The sequence below is a fragment of the Scomber scombrus genome, chromosome 20 (assembly GCF_963691925.1).
Source record: "Scomber scombrus chromosome 20, fScoSco1.1, whole genome shotgun sequence".
Lineage (NCBI taxonomy): Eukaryota > Metazoa > Chordata > Actinopteri > Scombriformes > Scombridae > Scomber > Scomber scombrus.
The window spans coordinates 3,667,835-3,686,434 of NC_084989.1; the positions used below are offsets into that span (position 1 = coordinate 3,667,835).

The 18,600-nt window shown below is 39.1% G+C and overlaps 1 protein-coding gene across 1 annotated transcript in view; it reads right to left on the reverse strand.

The window, feature by feature from the left end:
• The window catches only part of vstm2a (V-set and transmembrane domain containing 2A), an 86,828-nt gene extending 71,234 nt beyond the window's left edge, over window positions 1-15,594 (reverse strand). The window contains exons 1-2 of the mRNA XM_062441776.1: window positions 15,516-15,594; window positions 13,860-14,026 (exon numbers count right to left, since the gene is read on the reverse strand). Coding sequence (XP_062297760.1) covers window positions 13,860-14,026; window positions 15,516-15,594 — 246 coding nt within the window. The remainder of the gene's footprint in view (window positions 1-13,859; window positions 14,027-15,515) is intronic.
• Between the last annotated feature and the right edge of the window lie 3,006 nt (window positions 15,595-18,600).

An 18,600-nucleotide genomic window follows, 5' to 3' on the forward strand; every position in this document is an offset into this window, starting at 1 on the left:
CAATATACAACCAGAGCAGTTTTGTAACAAAAATCTTTCTGTGGTTAGAGGGTTTGCAAGTCATAGACGTATTGACCTATGAATGGGGGTTGCAAGTAGACACTGCTTCATTTTAAAGGCGCCATAGGCAAAAATATTTATTAACCGCAGTCAGGTTAACCTATACGATTTATTAATGAATGAGGTTGTTATAGGTTCAGGCAGAGAGTCGTAGTAGGTCAGTGGTCATAATGTACTTACACATAAAAAATGCCTAGCTTGTTTCCATGAAATAAATGTAAACTAATCTTTTGCAATGACATAAAGTTTAACGTATAATAAACTCAGTCATAATTCACGATCAATATCACATTAACCTAAGCTGTGCCCCAATTATCCACTAAATACTACTTGCACTATGTAATAAATACTAGTCACTGTTACCTTTATTTGTATAGACAGGTTAGTGAATTTCAAGAAGCAAATATGGAAAAGTCATAATAAAACCACTAACAGATAAAAGCAGAAAAAAACTGTAAAATAGACAAAAGACAATAGAAAATACAAAAAGATAAGGGGGAATAAAACCTTTTAGAACAATATAATACATAATGACCATAAAGCAGCCGGGCTAAAACGGTGGAATTCAAACTTTAGTTTAAAATGCCAACAGTTCTTCAGGCAAACTCTTCCAATTGCCCAGATTATAGAGGCTAAAAAAGTTGCTTCTATAAAAGTTTTTAGAACAAGTAAAACACTTGTTAGAGGACCTGAGAAGCCGCACTGGTTCATACATTACAAGGATGTCAGACGAGTAGGCTGACGCAAGACCATGAAGTGCTTCAAAAACAAGTAAGAGAATTTTAAACATCAATACGGACACTGACAGACAACTAGTGTAAGGACTTTAAATAAGAGAGTATTATTATAGTCCAGCCTGCTGGATATGAAAGCGTGCATTACTCTCTGTTTTGTTTAGAGCGAGAAATGGCCGCACTAAAGCAATATTTTTGAGATGATAAAAAGCAGATATGTTGGCATACCCCACAGGAGCCCCACAGTTTAGTTATTCAGTGAGCACTGTACACACAGGCCCTGTGCGGCGGAGGCAGAGCCGGTCATCCATTAATTGCTCAAGTGTCCAGAAGCAAGACACTGAATCCCAATTGCTCCAAATGGTAAGATGGTAACTCACAGCTATTGGTTTTTGAGTGTGTGTGTGTGTGTGTGTGGGTGTGAATGGGTTAATGAGAGGCAAATTGTAAAGCACTTTGGATAAAAGCACTATATGAATGCAGTCCATTCACTATTATTACCATGAGGTGAGGAGAATCATTAAGGATCCCAATCACCCGATTAACGGCCTTTTCTTCCTGCTGTGGTACGGGTAAAGGTGCTGGATACACCAGGCCAGAACCCAGAGGCTCAGCAGAAGCTTCTACTCTCAGGCCACTAGAGTCCTAAATGAGGTCACTGCCTAAGACTGCACTAGGATATATACACTGTTCTGTGTGTATATAATAATATGAACTTTATTTATGTAGTACCTTTCAAAACAAAGTTACAAAGTGTTTTTACAGTAAAAACAGATAATGCAAGTAAAAGATCCAAAGCAAAAAATATGGACAATATATATTAATATATACAATAAAAGTGAGTCTTAAGAAGAGATTTAAAAGATGACGCTGTCTTTACCTGCCTGAGATCTCCAGGCAGGGAGTTCCACAGCTGAGGGGACCGAACAGCAAAGCTTGTGTCCCCTATATGGTAACATGCCACGATTTTGGAACCATCAGTAGGGCCCTGCTGGAGGATCTCAGGCAGCGGTCGGGCTCATGAAGAGTTAACAATTCATAAATATAGGCAGGAGTCCACCTTTCAATGCTTTAAAAACAAGCAGTAAAATCTTTAGATCAATTCTAAAACTCACAGATAAGCAGTGAAGGGCAGCAAGGATTGGTGTAATGTGCTCACTTCTCTTAGTACCTGTTAAAAGCCTGGCTGCAGCATTTTGCAGTCTGTGGATGTTTCTCCTGCTGATGCCAGAATAAAGTGTAGTACAATAATCAAACCTGGAAGTGATAAAAGTATAAAAATATTTACTGTAAATTGGAAAAAGATAGATTAAATCATGACAAACAGGTCACATGAGATACTGTATATTACATAGTGAGATCCCCTTTGGTACAGAGAGAGAACAATATATTGGAAATATGTTGAGCACAAAATGAACAGTCCTGTCGGTGCTTTGGAGGCTGATCAAACCGAGCTGGATGCTAACAGCAGTGGTGATGGTGTATTGCAACATCTGCTGTGTCAGTTAAAGCATATAATCTCTTATTGCAGATATGAACAAATGATACTTGTGATCATGTTTTTTTTCCCCCTGCAACATAAGTATAATGCTATTACACTAACAGAGCAGTAGTCCAGCATTCAAAAGTGTCCGTTTATGACCTAAAAACCTCAGTGGTTATGGAGTTTAGTGTTATGATGAATCATTGTGAGCCCCAAAATGCTAGTTTGAGCCACTAACCTAACTAGCACTCTTTCTCCTATTATGTGAAGGACATCAAGTCCCTTCTTCGTGAGTCTACTGTTATCATATCGTACAGTCTGGCCGATATACCGAGCTGTGAAGATTCACATGGGACAGTAAACGAGAATTTGTTTTCCACGCATGTATGAATCTTTTCCAGATATTTCCCCGGAGGCTTCCCCGTATCCTTATTGCATCACACCTCCCATATGTTTTTTCCATCTGCCCGTTCATCTCCCCTCTCCATCATCTCATTCCTCCACAGGAGATGAATGGACTCGACATGGCTGAAGGCCTGGCTCCAAAAAAAAAACGGAGCCATTTCAAGTTCCACATCAGGGTTTGCTGGCATGTTGCAAAGGAGAATTCGGAGGAGGTGTGACATACAGAATGACTAATAGAAGGCATATTTATCTACTTCATTCATGATCTGAATGTGTGCAGGTTTTTTCTCAATAAGCTGTACTCATATCATTTATTTAACAGCATTTAAAATCATATCCTAATGTGGGATCCAGCAATGTTGTACACAAGGGATCCAGGAATTTCAAGCCTGAAAGAGTGCCACATTTCCTTTTTTTAAAGGATACCAAATTGAAAATATGAAAATCCAAACACAGTTAACATCCTTTGTTAAAGGATTTGTGACCTTCAAAACTCACACAGTATTATGTTTGTATTGTGTGACAGCCCGACGAGACATTCCATTGCTTTCATTTTCAAACAGTAGAAAAGCAGTAAGGCATCTGGATCAGATTGATCAATATAGAGAACTACAGCAGTGGCATCGATATATTGCAGTCAGCTGACAGAGCTCCATCTGTCGTTCTCTGTGACATCAGACCAGTCAGTCATATTCCGTAACGTTCACTCAGCTGCCATCATGAGAGGATAAATGTCCTTAAAGTAGAAATCCTTGGCATAACCTTTCTACAGTGTCGCCTTTCTCCATTATTCACTAGTTACCATTCATCAAGCAATTCATTTGACCTATACTAATTACTGAAAATAAACTGACTACTGATTACCGGCTGACTAACTGTTAAACTAACAAATATTGTCCAAACACTGGTATATCTTCTTCCTCCATTGCGCCATTGTTGTCCAAAAACAATTAATAACACATAAATTAGCCACAGGGTGACATGCTCCTTGAAAATAGTCCCTAACAGATGCACCATTTCCTCCTGTTTGTTTTTAATAAAATGAAACTTCAAATTTGTGACTTGTTTTTATAAGTTTAACATTTTTTAGAGAGACTAATTGGCTTGACACTTACTGTGCCAAAAACAGTAGATAAGTCAAAAACATTTAGAGACAAATTAACACGTTGTTGATTTTGGTATTTTTACAGGATTTAATGATATCAAGAGGAAAAAAATAGAATAATGCCAATGGTTTTACATTCAGTTCACTCATGAGTGGTATTTGCATATGAAAACAGCTGTGTAATATATTCTCTGGAACAGCTTCTTAAATCTACGAAAATAACCCTGATGATCTTGGCTTGGGTTCGGAGACATTTCTAACAGAGAGCTTGCATCAAAAAACTGGCGGCATGGAGTTTGAAATACATGGGCTGTATCCCAAATCACTATTCAGTATATTCAGTATAAGGTACTATATTTACTGAGTGTAGGAGTGTGTAATTTTATCAACTATATAATGCCTTCAAAAATGACATAATGGAATGAAAAAAGTAGTGTCCATTGCAGATATCACAATGCAATGTGTCACATTATGTAGATGCCAAAGTTAGAGTTGTGTGACTCCACAAATGACAGTAATGATATAAAATGATGATTACTACTGAGTATCCAACATCTTACTACTACTAAAATGTTGAGTGTACAAGGGAATGATTTCGGACAAGCAGTGATGGTCAAATCAAATGAGTTGTATTATGGGAATTGTAGGATCCGGTGTTATTGGAGATTGAGCCATCTCAAGGACTAAAAGCCTGTTTTCCTTTCATTTAGACCATGTTTTTATTATAATTTACCTATTGTGAGTCTTTAAATTTCATCAGTCCATTACCGAATCCCTGTAGTACCACTTCAAGTTTAATTAACTAATCATGAAAGTTGGACACAAACAACAATAGACGTATATACGGTCATTAACAGTGATCTGATTGTAGAGTATGGACATATGTCGGTACAGTGGAGAAAAAAATACATGTGTAAATAATAAACTGAAGGTATGGATGATTTTTATTTAGCTACTTCAGTTTCACGGTCCTGGTATTTCACATGCTGACTCACTGTCATACTATAAGTCATTACATTACTAATATATGGGTCAATAAATAAACGTATGAATAAATTACACACATTCTTTTTTTGTGGACCCAGCATAAAATGTCTAAGTGGTGTAACCATAAAAACGTAACTAAAAAATTAAACTTGCTTAAAAACACTGAATCAATAAAACACCATATCAACTAGTTTGGCATGATTTTACATTATAACTTTTATATTAAATAAAGGTAATGGAATACAATTGTTCTACATATTACATTTCATCTGGGGAATCATGTTTTAAATGAAGTCATTATTAGTATAAGTCCACTTAAATACACTGTAGGTGATAAAATATTTAATATTTATCATTCTTTTGTGGTTACACCATTTGACATTTTCTGGAGCATTCAGTCTTACTTTTGGTTAAAAAAAATGGTGCAAATGTCATTTCAGATGACATAAAACCAACAAAAATACTAAATGTACATTTTAACAAACCTGATGCTGCTTTTAAACTAGTTTTTGAGATTTTTTTTGAAATGCTCATCTTGCCAACCCTTATTTGTCACTGAATCGTGAACTTTATCCATCCTGGCTTTTAAAAGCAAATGTGACAATGACACTGGTCAAATACAACACAAGGCCAGTGCATCATCAACACAGTGCAGTAATACAGCAGTGATTTCAGAGGATGCATTTCTTCATTGACTGATAACTGTACTGGAGCCTGACAGTCAGACTACCAGTCTAAAATGAAAGCAGCAGGCTCTTTGTGTGTGTGTGCATGCTCAAACAGAACAGCAGCTCTCCTGTGGAGACCCCATGTTCACCGCAAACCATTTGGAAACCATTACAATCATTACAGACGCGTGTGTGCATAGTGGGGCAACCAGGCTGATGAGAGCAGTTACCGGGACGACGCGTGGCACATCATATTGACTCCCGATGCAGTTATCTCAGCGAGAGTGTCGGCAGAGGCTGCACACGCCGCAGTCAGCCGGTGATGGAGGGGCGGAGAAGCAGACACTAAGGTCATTCTGAGAGCACAGCGGCCAATGGATTTTATGCTTCCTTGCTGTTCCACCCACTGGATTTATAAACTCACTTGTTAAGAGAGGTAAAGCTCGCTGTGGTTTGAGTGCATTCTGGTCAAAGTGCGCCGGTTGATGTTTTATGTAATAGTTGTTTGTATTCCGACTGTAGGCCTCAGCTGATCCCCGGTTTGGCTGTTGGGCGGCCTCGCATCATGTCCTCTCACCCTCTTTTTTAACATTTTTTATAAATTCATCTCAGTTTTACAGAAACATCACAGAGGCTTTTAACATATCCCAGGTCTGGTAAATCCAGGTTTGAATCCAACAGCAGCCTAGCCATTCATGCACTCCAGGCGGTATTTGAGGAATAAAATGCAATATGAATTTTTAAACAGCACACATCTGTGCCGAGTCTCTGGCAGCATCTCTGATTCTTCGTGCCTTTTCTTGATCCAGAAACGATTTTCATACTATTGGTATGGCTACTGGTGTAGCTTTCCTATACCCTAGATATAAAGATCGTTTTCCAGCACAAAAAAGCATTCATTTGATTCTAAGCTGGTTTTATTTTTATGTAATTATACTTAAACTAGACTAGAATATAAATACCGGAGTTCACACTCACCAAGCAGTGGCTGAAAGGATCAGGATAGTTACCTTCACAGATATAACTTGGCTTTTCTCCCTTTCCCCCCCCCCTTATATCCAAACATAATCCCACACCAAATAGAATTACCAGTGGACAGGGTTGTAAAGATTTACTCAATAAATTGATCTTATGGCAAACAACAGAGGGCGGATTAGCTGGATAAAAAAGAAAGATCAAACCCCGAGAAGAATTGAATCCACCTCTTCAGAATAAGAGGGATTTAGGGTTTTATTGGTTTTTAATGTGTTTTTTAAATTGAAATACATGGAAATGAGGCGCTTTGTCCACCGTGTGTCATACGCAAGACTACCCAGGAGGCTGCGTTCTCTCGATGCTTTCTGATTCTATGATGGAGGTCAACGCTGCAAAGCAAAAAATGCACAGCCTGAGGATATACTTATTATGTGTTGGTGTATTTATTACCTGCACCAGTGAACATGCGTTATGTTTTCACCTCTGACTTTTAAGTATGATATCAGCAGAGTAGCAGACTTCACTGATATGTGGTGAACAGGGTGTAATCTGAATCTATAATGTCCATCTTTAGATCATTTTTTTGGTTATAAAGACTCAGTTTATCATCGCCGGCTTTCACAACATGGACACAACACAGCACCGCACTCACGTGACAGAAAATCAAACCCGGAGGTCAAATTATAACGACACACATCACCAGACTGTCACTTGCCGCTACTACTGCTGCTCTTCATATACTGTAGTATTTCATAAGCCCCTCCTCACCACCCCTGCATTCACTTGTAGGCTCTAAATCATGCATTTCATATTGCTGTCACTCTCCACTCGTAGCTGTGCTGAGCTTGGTATTTCTCTTTGGTGAGTGATGAGGTGGTTAACATCAAGCTATACATGCAAACATTTATGTTTTAAATCAGGAATGTCCAAACTGTGCCATAAAGGTTCATGTGGCTGCAGGTTTTCATTCCAACCAAGCAGGAGCACACCAGGCTTGACTCATTTAATCAACTGATCTCAGTCTTCAGACAGTTGATTGGTTGAATCATGTGCTCTTGATTGATTATAAAAAAAAAAACCCTGCAGGCTCACAACCCTTAATGGAATAGTTTGGACATGCCTGTTAAGTGGAGATATGTTGAAGTCAACAGTTTTTGAACATTTTGCATGAATGAGTATATAACCTGCAGCTTTTTATGGAAAATGGAGCTTCCACCTTTTTATGCAATGATGGTTTACAATAAAATATTGTATGTAGTGTTAGTTTAGTTTGGTTGCAACATTGTATGTTTTCTATTGTGGCCATATATATATATATATGAATTCCCCATTGGGTTTTCCTCTTGGAATTTCGTAATGTTAGGTATCTGTAAGAGTAAATAGGTTACATTTTCTTCTAATGATAGTAATGTTACATTCAATCACTTTAGATCAGGCATGTCCAAACTATTCCATAAAGGGCCGTGTGCCTGCACATTTTTGTTCCAACCAATCAAGAGCACACAATACAACCAATCAGCTGATTAAATGTGTGCTTCTGCTTGGTTGGAATGAAAACCTGCAGCCACATGAACCTTAATGGAACAGTTTGAACATGCCTGGTATAAACAGAATGGTAAAAGCTCCTGTTATACTGACTTGGGTGTTGTGTGTTCATTTATCATTCTGAAATGATCACCAGAGCCAATTTTAGTCATGTGCCCAACCATTGCCACACCATTCGCATGCAGTACAGAAATGAAGCATTTTTCTACAAAAATAACCCAAAAATTCCCCCTGAAACGTAAGTGGCAAAACAAATGAAGTCATCAAGGACTATTGATGTAAATATTGATCAGAATCATACAAATTACGTCTGTGTTGTGACATTTCAATTACAAGCAGCCAATATGGGGGAGTGTAACATGGCTTTTTAAATGGCAGATGTTCAAAACAGCTTCCTGTGCTGCTGCATCTCAGATCTATACAATCATTGTGAGTGTAAAGTTATGCATCGGCATCTTTTGAGAGCTACATTTGTTTTACCATTGTAGTTAATAATTCAACATGCCAAAAAAAATGATAAAGGGCATGCAACAGGATATTTATGTGTAAGCGAGGGCACGCATTGGTTCGGTCTGCGGTTGGAAAAAAGTGCAGCCAAACATGCCACATAGAGTGATGACCCAGCACTTCCACAGCAATCTGCTTCATGTTCTGTAACAGCGAAACGTTGAGCTCGGCGCGGCTGCTTCGCGGTCGCTCTCTCCTCTCTCTTGTGTATCTTTACTCTTTGACTTGAATCAACAACATCGCAAGTGTAGCAAATCCCCGTCGCGGCGTCGCTCCTCTTTGTCATGAAGGTGTGAATATTTTGTTTTCTTGCCTGCCTGTGTTTGTGCATAATTATGAACCGGCAGCGTGTCACTTCTAATCTGAGAGGAGAATCATTTACCACTTGTTGTAGAAGCTGAAGCCCAAACAACAGCATCCTCTATTGAGATGTTTGTTTTTTTTTTCTTCTCTTTTTTCTTTCTCCAAATCACGACCACTGCAGTCACACAGACTTTCATGAGATAAGCACAAACAGTGTAGCAATGGTTACATTGCAATTACATTACATTGCATACAGCAGAGGTCACTACTAGGAGGACTACGGTTCAAATATCGAGGATTGTTACATTTTGAATGAGGGTTTCTATTTTAAGGGGCGCAGCTTCTCCAGCTATTACGGTAAAAGTGGAGCGGCCCACGGAAACACACAGACCGCTGTGCATAGCCAATCTTCTCATGCGACGCTACTCATCCAATCAGATCATTCGGACATGCGGAGAAACTTCGACTGTCGCTGAAATACACACGGAGAAAAGAAAAGAGACAGAGAGGTGGAAGATAAGAGGAAGATGTTTTACGAGGTGCGCTCGGAAGCCAGTTCAAGACCTGTATGTCTCATATGTTCTGAGACAGTGGCCATTATTAAAAGCAGCAATGTTAAGCACCACTATGAGACACTTTTTGAATAAACATACCCACTCAAATCAGCACACACACATTATGATGTTCTTGACCTTCACATTTTCACAAATTGGACCTCAGTGAATTTTAATTGAATACATCTGGCATATTTTTTCTAAAGTTTTAAATCACATTAACATAATTCCTAATGGCATTCGCTTGCATATGGAGTATGACCTGGGTTCTGTTTAAAAAAAGAACCGTGATATAAGATGAAGATAATGATAAAAATCCGCTTTTTCTAAAGGATTGTAATGTTAAGCGATCTTGGAAATGTTCTAAACTTAACAAGAACCTTTGACACACTGTAGAAGGGGAACGTGCAGAAGAATATGCTGGAGGGACAGGTTTCACTGCAGTTTTAAATTGTATTTGCTTATTTTAAGTTCATATTTCTTTAATTACCCCCCACTGATAAACTCTTATTTGTAAAGCAATAAATAACACCAAACTAGCTCATACATCGCAAATGAACAAATGATTTCCACAAAAAAAGAGTGTGTATGTTGTGTGCCACGTGCATACAGTAGGTCTATGATGGCAGGATGACAAACGTGATAGATGACATATATACTTGTGAAACTCATAGAATCATCACTGCTTCATTTTAGGAGCTTAAAACGAGTAACGTATGAATCCTGCAGCAGCTAAATCATTCCAAGTGCTTTTTCCATTCCGCCCAATAACCTGAATCATAAAGTGCAGCAATAAAAGAGTCCAAAAGATTCCAAGTATAAAGCATTTCTTTGTGTTGTTTGCAACACTTACACTTTGTGATTTATGTATTTGTAAAATATAGCACGGCTTAAATATGCCAGGTTACTGTACTTTCAAGTGTGCTCAGCATTCTGCTCAGCGCCGCAGACAGTCGGTCGAGTTTAGAGGGAAAAAAGTTCAGCATTTTTCAACCTCTCCTATCATTTCGTGTCTAAGTGACTAATGGGGACAAGAATTGGTCCGGTATTGAGCGGGGACGCTTCAGCCAGCAGCCGTAAAACTGGCTGCAATGTAATCCGATGGGGCGGTAGCGCTCGGTCAATGTACGTCCACTAAAAGTGTTTTCTTTTTGCCAGACGGGCTCAGATTGACAACATTACGGCAAAGAACCGTACAGAGAAACACAACACATTTTTTCTCTATCTTTTTCTTGATCCAATCTGTTGTGTCTAACCGAGTCTCTCTCATCAAGAAGTCTCACTAGGAAGTCTCACCAGAGTTGAGTTGTTGTAGATATCAGCTAAATATTCAGTCATGACAAAAGCTGGAGAGAGCGGTGCCAGGAAGAGTTTATTGTGTTGGAGTACAGAAAGTGCAGCTCAAAGTCATTGCTGAATATTTATAATAGCAATCTGAACCTTTCAATGGCAAAAACTAGCACTCTCAGTGGACGTACATTGTCAGGACGCTCTTGCGCAATACTGGACCAATGTCAAAAATGTTTCCCCTTAGTCACTTTGGACACAAAAAGATGGGAATTAACCCTTAAACAGACAGGAGTGGAAGAATAATTTGATGTTACTAGTTATCTCACTTGCATCGAAGTACAAACATTTCCATAAATATATCAAATGTTTCATTTTATAAATAGAAGTGATACATTCTTGTTTTCCCTGGTCATTAATATCACATATACTAGTTTTTAAACTGATCCGAACATTTCTATCAAAGTATAGATCTACCACTATTCTACCAATTCAAGGCACAACCACCATAGTCAGTTATGCTCAGTAGTAGCTCATAATAGTGTCGACGAGCATAAAATATTCAAAAATATTCAAAAACTTAGAATGTGTTTTTTTGTAAGGATGGACTATTGTTGGGAGAATTGGGACTCCGTAAAGCAAAGAAGGACATTTTGTTCCCATTTTTTAATTGAGTGATTTTTTTTAGAGATTAGAACAGCTGTATGGAGTTTGCATGTTCTCCTCATGCTTGCGTGGGTTTTCTCCAGGTACTCTGGCTTCCTCCCACAGACCAAAAACATACAGCTTAGGTTAATTAGTGACTCTACAATTGCCTGTAGTTGTGTGATTGTGAATGGTTGTCCGTCTACTATATGTTAGCCCTGTGATGGACTGGTGATCTGTTCAGGGTGTCCCTGCCCTTTTGCCCAATGACAGCTGAGATTGGCTCCAGCCCCCCTACGACGCTCCTTAGAATAAGTGGTATGGAAAATGAATGAATGAAAGAACAGCCGAGGAATAGCATAGTTTTGCATAGTTACACATATTCCTTCAGTACTTTGCTGCCTCCTGCCTCCCATTGAGTTTGTTACCTTCACCTTTGTCCAGTGTTTGTATTTCTTAACTAATCTCTTCATCATCACAGGACAATAGTATACAACATGCCAGTATTGGCTAAAGCCGGTACACTTGTGTTGATTCATGTACACTAACCCTTACATACTGTTCATATTCTATCCCCTCAGTACGTTCCCCTCATAAAAAGTGTCTATACCAAATTTTGAACCACAGATGTGTTTAGAAAGCATCAATAGTCAATCTGACTGATCAATAAATGAACCACTCATTTTTGGAGAAAAAACAGCTACTATCACACAATATCATGTCCTATTCTAAGAATTCCTCTCAAATTTGACCCAAAACAGCTTCAATGGAAAAAAATGTGTAGCATCTATACAAAAGGGCAACGTTAGGAAAAGTCATCAAATTTCAGAGTAAAGACATTTGGGTTGTTTTTACAAGCTGTTAAATGTCAAAACGTGTCAAATTTGACCTGAACAGTATGTAAAGGTTAAAATATGAATGTTGAATTTCAACTAAACACTCTCCAACTAAATCAACACAGAAAATAATATTTAATGTGATTAAAGCAAGAAGGTCACTAAATCAGTTTGCATTGATGTGTAAATGAATGTGAGCCATTCTACGTAATACTACACACGTCTGTTATCAACAGCTGTTTATACTGTATGAAAAGTTCAAATTTCAAAGTAAAATAAATTTGGGGTGTTTTAACAGCTGTCAAATGTAAAAAAATAAATTTGAGCTGAACAGTATGTAAAGGTTAAATGAAATAAGTAGCCATGAATGTATATGACTCATTCTAAACGCATGGGTGTTATATCTTCACACTCATTTGCATTTGCTGACGTCGCCGTCATTCCTTTAAATTTCCTGTAGACCGGAGAGTTCCCAAGCAGCATGTCTCACACAGCCTCCAACTCTGTTCCCATTCAACAACTGCAACAACACTGCAGGACGAAACACAGAGCGGCTTCTTCCATTTCAAACAGCCTTTCCCGCGATAAGAAATGCGGGTAACAATGTGATGTCTGCATCAATAGGGCCACTTCAGCCTAACATCCAAGAGTCACACGGGATCAAACCCACATCAAAGCCTGGCCGACGCCACTATGAGAGCTGAGCAACAATGGAACAATAATTAAAGCCACATGGATATCCAACCACCCCACTGTCACACACGCACGCACACACACACACACACACACACACACACATACTGTATCTCTCTCCCTCTTTGTCACCGAAATAGAAAGAGCTTGCGTTTGATGTTCTGTCATGACAATACAGCAAATCTTCTAAATCTTGACATGCAGCTACCTGCCACACAATATGTAAGCAGTCATTTCCTTCCATTTAAATGCAGTAAACACATTTTAGCGGATGACTAGCAGATCATTATTTGGGCCGAGGGGAGAAGCTGTCATAACCGGCAGTAACGCAACAGCAATATATAACAAATAACAAAAAAAAAATGCACTGCTTAATGAGGCAGTGTACACAAATATGCTTTTGCTGCATCAATTCGTGAATAGCAAGGCACATTTACTTCATTTGTCATGTAATTAATATCCAGAACGAGCTCTTTCTTTCTTTTTTTTCTTTCTTTTTTTTGCCACAGTAGTCCTTGATAAATGTTCTTTTTTTTTTTCTTTCTTAATAGGTTTAACCACTGCTCCCTGCTCAGTGTGTGGAGGGATTATTTTAACTGTTTGAGGCAAAATAAGAACATTTCAGCTCAAAATATTAAATGAAATGTGAAAAATTGAGAGAATTTAGAGAGTCTGTGGATATTTAATGCCTAAAGTATGAGTTTTTTTTTTGCATATCTCTGTACGTGGAGCTGTGGTTTCTTATCATATGTGGTTTTTTGGACGTTCAGATCAGTTTAAAATGAAGGAGAATTAACTTTTTAATCACTTAGAGGCAGCAGCTTAAGTCATTTGAAGGTCATGAGACGTTGTCCTGCGTAAGAAAGAATCGGTCAATAACTAGAAAAAAGTTCTACCCATGGCTGCTCCACCACACCTGATGCACTCTGATGACATAAGGCGCTTGTGCGTAATAGCATGTTGGATGCCCTTATTCCTCTTTATGAGTGGGTGTGTTTCAAACGGAACTCGCACAGCTTAAAAAAAAAAGAAGAAGGGGGGTTAAAAAAAAAAAAAAAAAGGTCCCTTGTACCTCTTCAGGATCGACGTCCTCCTCGCTGTCAGTGGGTTCCGGCGCTTTCACGAACCACCACTGGATCTCCAAATACACCGACGCGGTTACGCTCTGGAACGCACACGCCATTTCTATGTTTTGTCCCTCTTTAACCGTCATGTTCGAGGGCAGATCCGTGAAGCGACCTGCAGATGAGAGGGGGGAGGAGGAGGAGGTGGGTGTCGGGGGGGGGGGGGGGGGGGGGGGGGGGGGATCATGATAAAGACAGAGAAGGAGAGAGTGAAGGAAGGAATTGGGGACATTTGTTTGATTTGTGCATCCATGAATCCATCACATGTTACAGTGTATGCTCCGCTTTATTTGAAGGGGGGGGGGGGGGGGGTGCTCTGCGGTGATGAACATGGATGAATGTGGTGCAGTCACATCACAGCAGCTGTGTTATTGATAAAGGTGCGTCCTTGTTTTAATTGAAAGAGATGACCCTCCCCCCCCCCCTCCTCCTCTTCCTCCCCCTCCACCACCACCACCCTTGTCACATACTGACGCGTCTTCATCGGGAATTTACATAACGCACAGTCTCACCACGGCTACATTATTCATACAGTTAATTACACGTAAATTGATGCTATTTTATTTTCAATTCCTCCATCCCATATTCTGTCGTTCTGTGTCCGATGATGTGTTTATTTGTAGCAGCTGTAAAATACTGCATAAACTTGCAGAATGAGGACAAACCCGAGAAATCATAGGTGGATTAAATACAGTAAATGGTAAAGGAGTTTGATTTAAGGGATGTCTAAAGATAAATACAGGAAAAAGAGAGTGGTGGCGACACTACAAGAAGAAGAAAAGGAGTCAGGGTATTGGATGTGCATGCAAACTTTCATAAAAAAAAACATCGTTTTAATTCTTTTGAAGGAATCTAATGCTGTTATTAGGGTGTTTTAAGGCTTTTGTGCGTTTTGCCGTCAGTCATTTAGCAAAATAGGAGCAGAGAGGCTTTTGGAAAGTGTGAATCTGAGCCACATGAAGCAGAAAAAGGGGAAGGAAGACCGTCGCTTTCTTTCAGCACCGCGGACAGCTGCTTTATGCGGCTGTCCGCGGTGCTGAAATCAGCGGCGGATCGCTCACTTTTCACTCAAATTAAAAAACAGAAGTTCTTTAACATTGAGCCGGTTTCCTGACATGAACAGAAAATTGAATTAAAAAACAACAACAACCGCACTGTATCCATGATTTCAAACAATCAACCAGTTGCATTTGTTTTCGTCATCACAGGCGAAGAAAGAGGAAAAAACCCGCAACCTTCCTCTTTTCATCTTTTATCATGATGCTGCTTTTTCCATTTTTGATGCTTATTCACCATCACTTAAAAACAACCCCCCCTCTCCCCTCTCTCTCTTTTCCCTCCAACAGCCGTTTTGCCTTTTCCAGAAAAGGCTGCGCACTTTTAACACTTTCTCCGACCGTGCAGCTCTCCACCATGCAGGTCACCGAGCCCGGCACGATGACACACACACACACACACACACACACACACACACACACACACACACACACACACACACACACAGACACACACACACACACACACACACACACACACACACACACACGCAGTTAGTGGAAAGAGGAAAGGGAAATAGGAAAAAAATGCAATCCAAAAGTCCTTACCTTCAAATGAAAATCCGAATTGAACGCAAAAACTAGCGAGGAAAACAAATCCAACAGTATCATGAGAGGTCCACATCATTCCAATATAGAAGAGGATATTTTTTTTACATGAGCCGAAGAGAAATAGAATCTTTCCACACACACACCAAAAAAATCCAGCAAAAATCACACAGTTGCTGGACGAGTGTGTTTAAACGGAGATTGTAGAAGGTGAAACATGCTGGAAAACTACAGCTTTGTCGTTGCTGAAGTTCTTTTTTCCCCCTCCTCTCTTCCTCCTTTCCTTTTCCTCTGTGTCTCTGCAGGAGAGGATGTCGACTGCTTGGCTGTACTGAAGTCTGTAAAATAACCGGTGCTGCGGTCTTCGTCTGCGCTACCGGAGAGACGTCAGTCTAGTGGATGACTGTGGCATCCACACACTCTACACCTCTGCAAATCTAGTCCTCATCCGGCCCCTTACTGTCACCTTGACCGCTTGATTTTTTTAAAAATGCGGCGCACATTTCGACGCCGAACGCAAAAAAAGCTGCGTCTTTATGAAGGGGATCTTTTTTCTCCTCTCTCTCTCTCTCTCTCTCTCTCTCTCTCTCTCTCTCTCTCTCTCTCTCTCTCTCTCTCTCTCTCTACATATGATGAGTTTTCTATTTCTTGTGCTGCACTTTTAAAACAACAGATGCTTCCACACTACAGGGCCTCCTCCACCAAACCTGCTCATTATCAAATGAGAAACGAGCAGAATAGAAAACCCCTTCCTGAAAGCGATCACATAATAATCGAGCAGTTCTATAGATCATAAAGAAGTGTGTGTGTGTGTGTGTGTGTGTGTGTGTGTGTGTGTGTGTGTGTGTGTGTGTGTGTGTGTGTGTGTGTGTGTGTGTGTGTGTGTGTGTGTGTGTGTGTTGGTGTGGGTGTGTCACAGTCACAGGATATAAAGCAATATTGTGACATTACTTAAGAGTAATGTGTAGGTTGAGAACTCTCTGTCCTTTGTTCAATACACACTAATTGTGCCATTTCTAATATTTTCTTATAATTGATTCCGCCACCAATCAGGAAGTACTTTTCCTCTCTCCTCAACAACAGTGTGTATTGGCAGAGTTATTAAAGTGACAGGTGTAAAGTCAGCTAGATAATCATTGCTCCCTGTTGGCATGTAATTCACAGCAGACCCTCAGCAGTGCTTTACAATACACGTGATAACACTTACTGTAAATAATTCAGTGATTTTATTGGTTGAAATGAAATGTTTTTGATGTTCAAAGACGTTGACTCTCAAGCTGATTGGTCACTTGTCATTGGAGAAGAGTCAGACATGCAACTTTTGTTCTCCTGGGTCAGTTTTGACTGTTTATAAGATAAGATAAGGTATACATGGTCACATAATCATCAACCAAGTGTGTGTTAGACCTCTTTTGCCAACTTTATTCTAACTTTACATTTATTTCTTGGAAATGATGGTAAAGAAAGAAAATTAAGCAACAACTGGCAACTCTTATTTTCAGCCTCAAGTGAAATGCATTTAACATTCCAAAACACACAGCAACTCATCATGCTGATGTTATAAATTGAAAAAAAAACTTTAATTAAACTGAAGTAATGATTCACACTAAAAAGTTAAATAACATAATTCTGCTCTTCTCATTTATTAAGTTAAAGCAAACCTTTTTACTAAAGCTGGGCTGTTTATTTAAACTTCTTCCAGTGTTCAGGACAAATCTGACTGATTTAAAATTTGCATACATCAAAAATATTGTGTTTTTCATCTGGTTGCCTCAAAGCCTCATGATTTCCTCCACACTAGACATTTGAACATATACAAATTATTGATCGCCACTTTCACTTAATACTGAGTTCTTAAATTAACATGTTTACACTTGTGGTGTTTCTGGTCTAAAATGACCACCATAGGAAATGAATGGGTAAGACCTCCACTCATCCACACACATAAGCCCTCCATGTGAACTACACCTTCCACACTAAACTATGTATCATATCTTTTTCCCAGACCCCATGTATAAAGCTTTATTTGCATCTTCCTCTCATTTTACAAATGAGGAGGTGACTGACAGGTGATTTAATGTTACTCATGTTAACTACTAGACTGAGACATTGTTTCATAACTTAAAAAAAAACTCTTAAACAAAATGTGGTGATGATTTCTGGTTTTTGCAGTTTAAACAAACCATGAACACTTCAATAAGGATGGAGCACTGAACACTGGAGGAGGGTTAAACTGTAACAGACCACCTCCTTGTTTTAGATGTGATCACATAGTGCAGTACTGTACTCTTACATCATCATCATCATCTATAGCCTGCTAATCAAGAGCATTTCAAGGCTCCTTTCATGAGAGCACTTTGCAAGAGCTGCTCACATGCACATTGTAAATGGTGCCAGTGTCCAGTTTCAAAAGTGTTACTCATAATTTGCAGATTCATTTGGAAACCCTATAGTGCTCCCTTAAGATCATGCATGGGTCATTCCTTTAGATTGTTAAATGTCAAAATGTACACAAGAAGAAATGATGTTGCAAGCTGCAGTTCATCTGTTGCACGTTTGGTGAAAGTGCCTCCAGTTTCCTGACTGAAGACTGATGGCTTCTTTGCCACCACACACACAGTGAAGGTCTACTATATGCACTCATACTGGGGACCATTTAGTCTATACAAAGAACTGACTGTATAGATATAATGGGATTGTGGAAACATGCACATATTGTATTGTCTCAGTGCACGCTGATAGATTTCCTTATCTAATTATTTTTGAGTCCAACAAGTGTTTTTACTGTTTTTCCTACACTAGCAGTTTAATTATATTCAATGCTCTAAAATAAAAAATAAAAAAAAAACCTAATAGACATCAATAATAAATGAATCATTCTAGGTTGATGGAAATACTGGCTGGAAATACATTTTAGTATTTAACTTTTATCAGTAAGTCTAACAACTGAAACATTGTATTTCTATTAACGTTCAAGTAAGAACACAATGTGCAGGACTTCTCTCTTCTCTTGCCTATAGGCTGATGGAAATACAAAATAAACGTTAAATGAACAACTTTATTATACTTTTTTGTCAGTGTACAA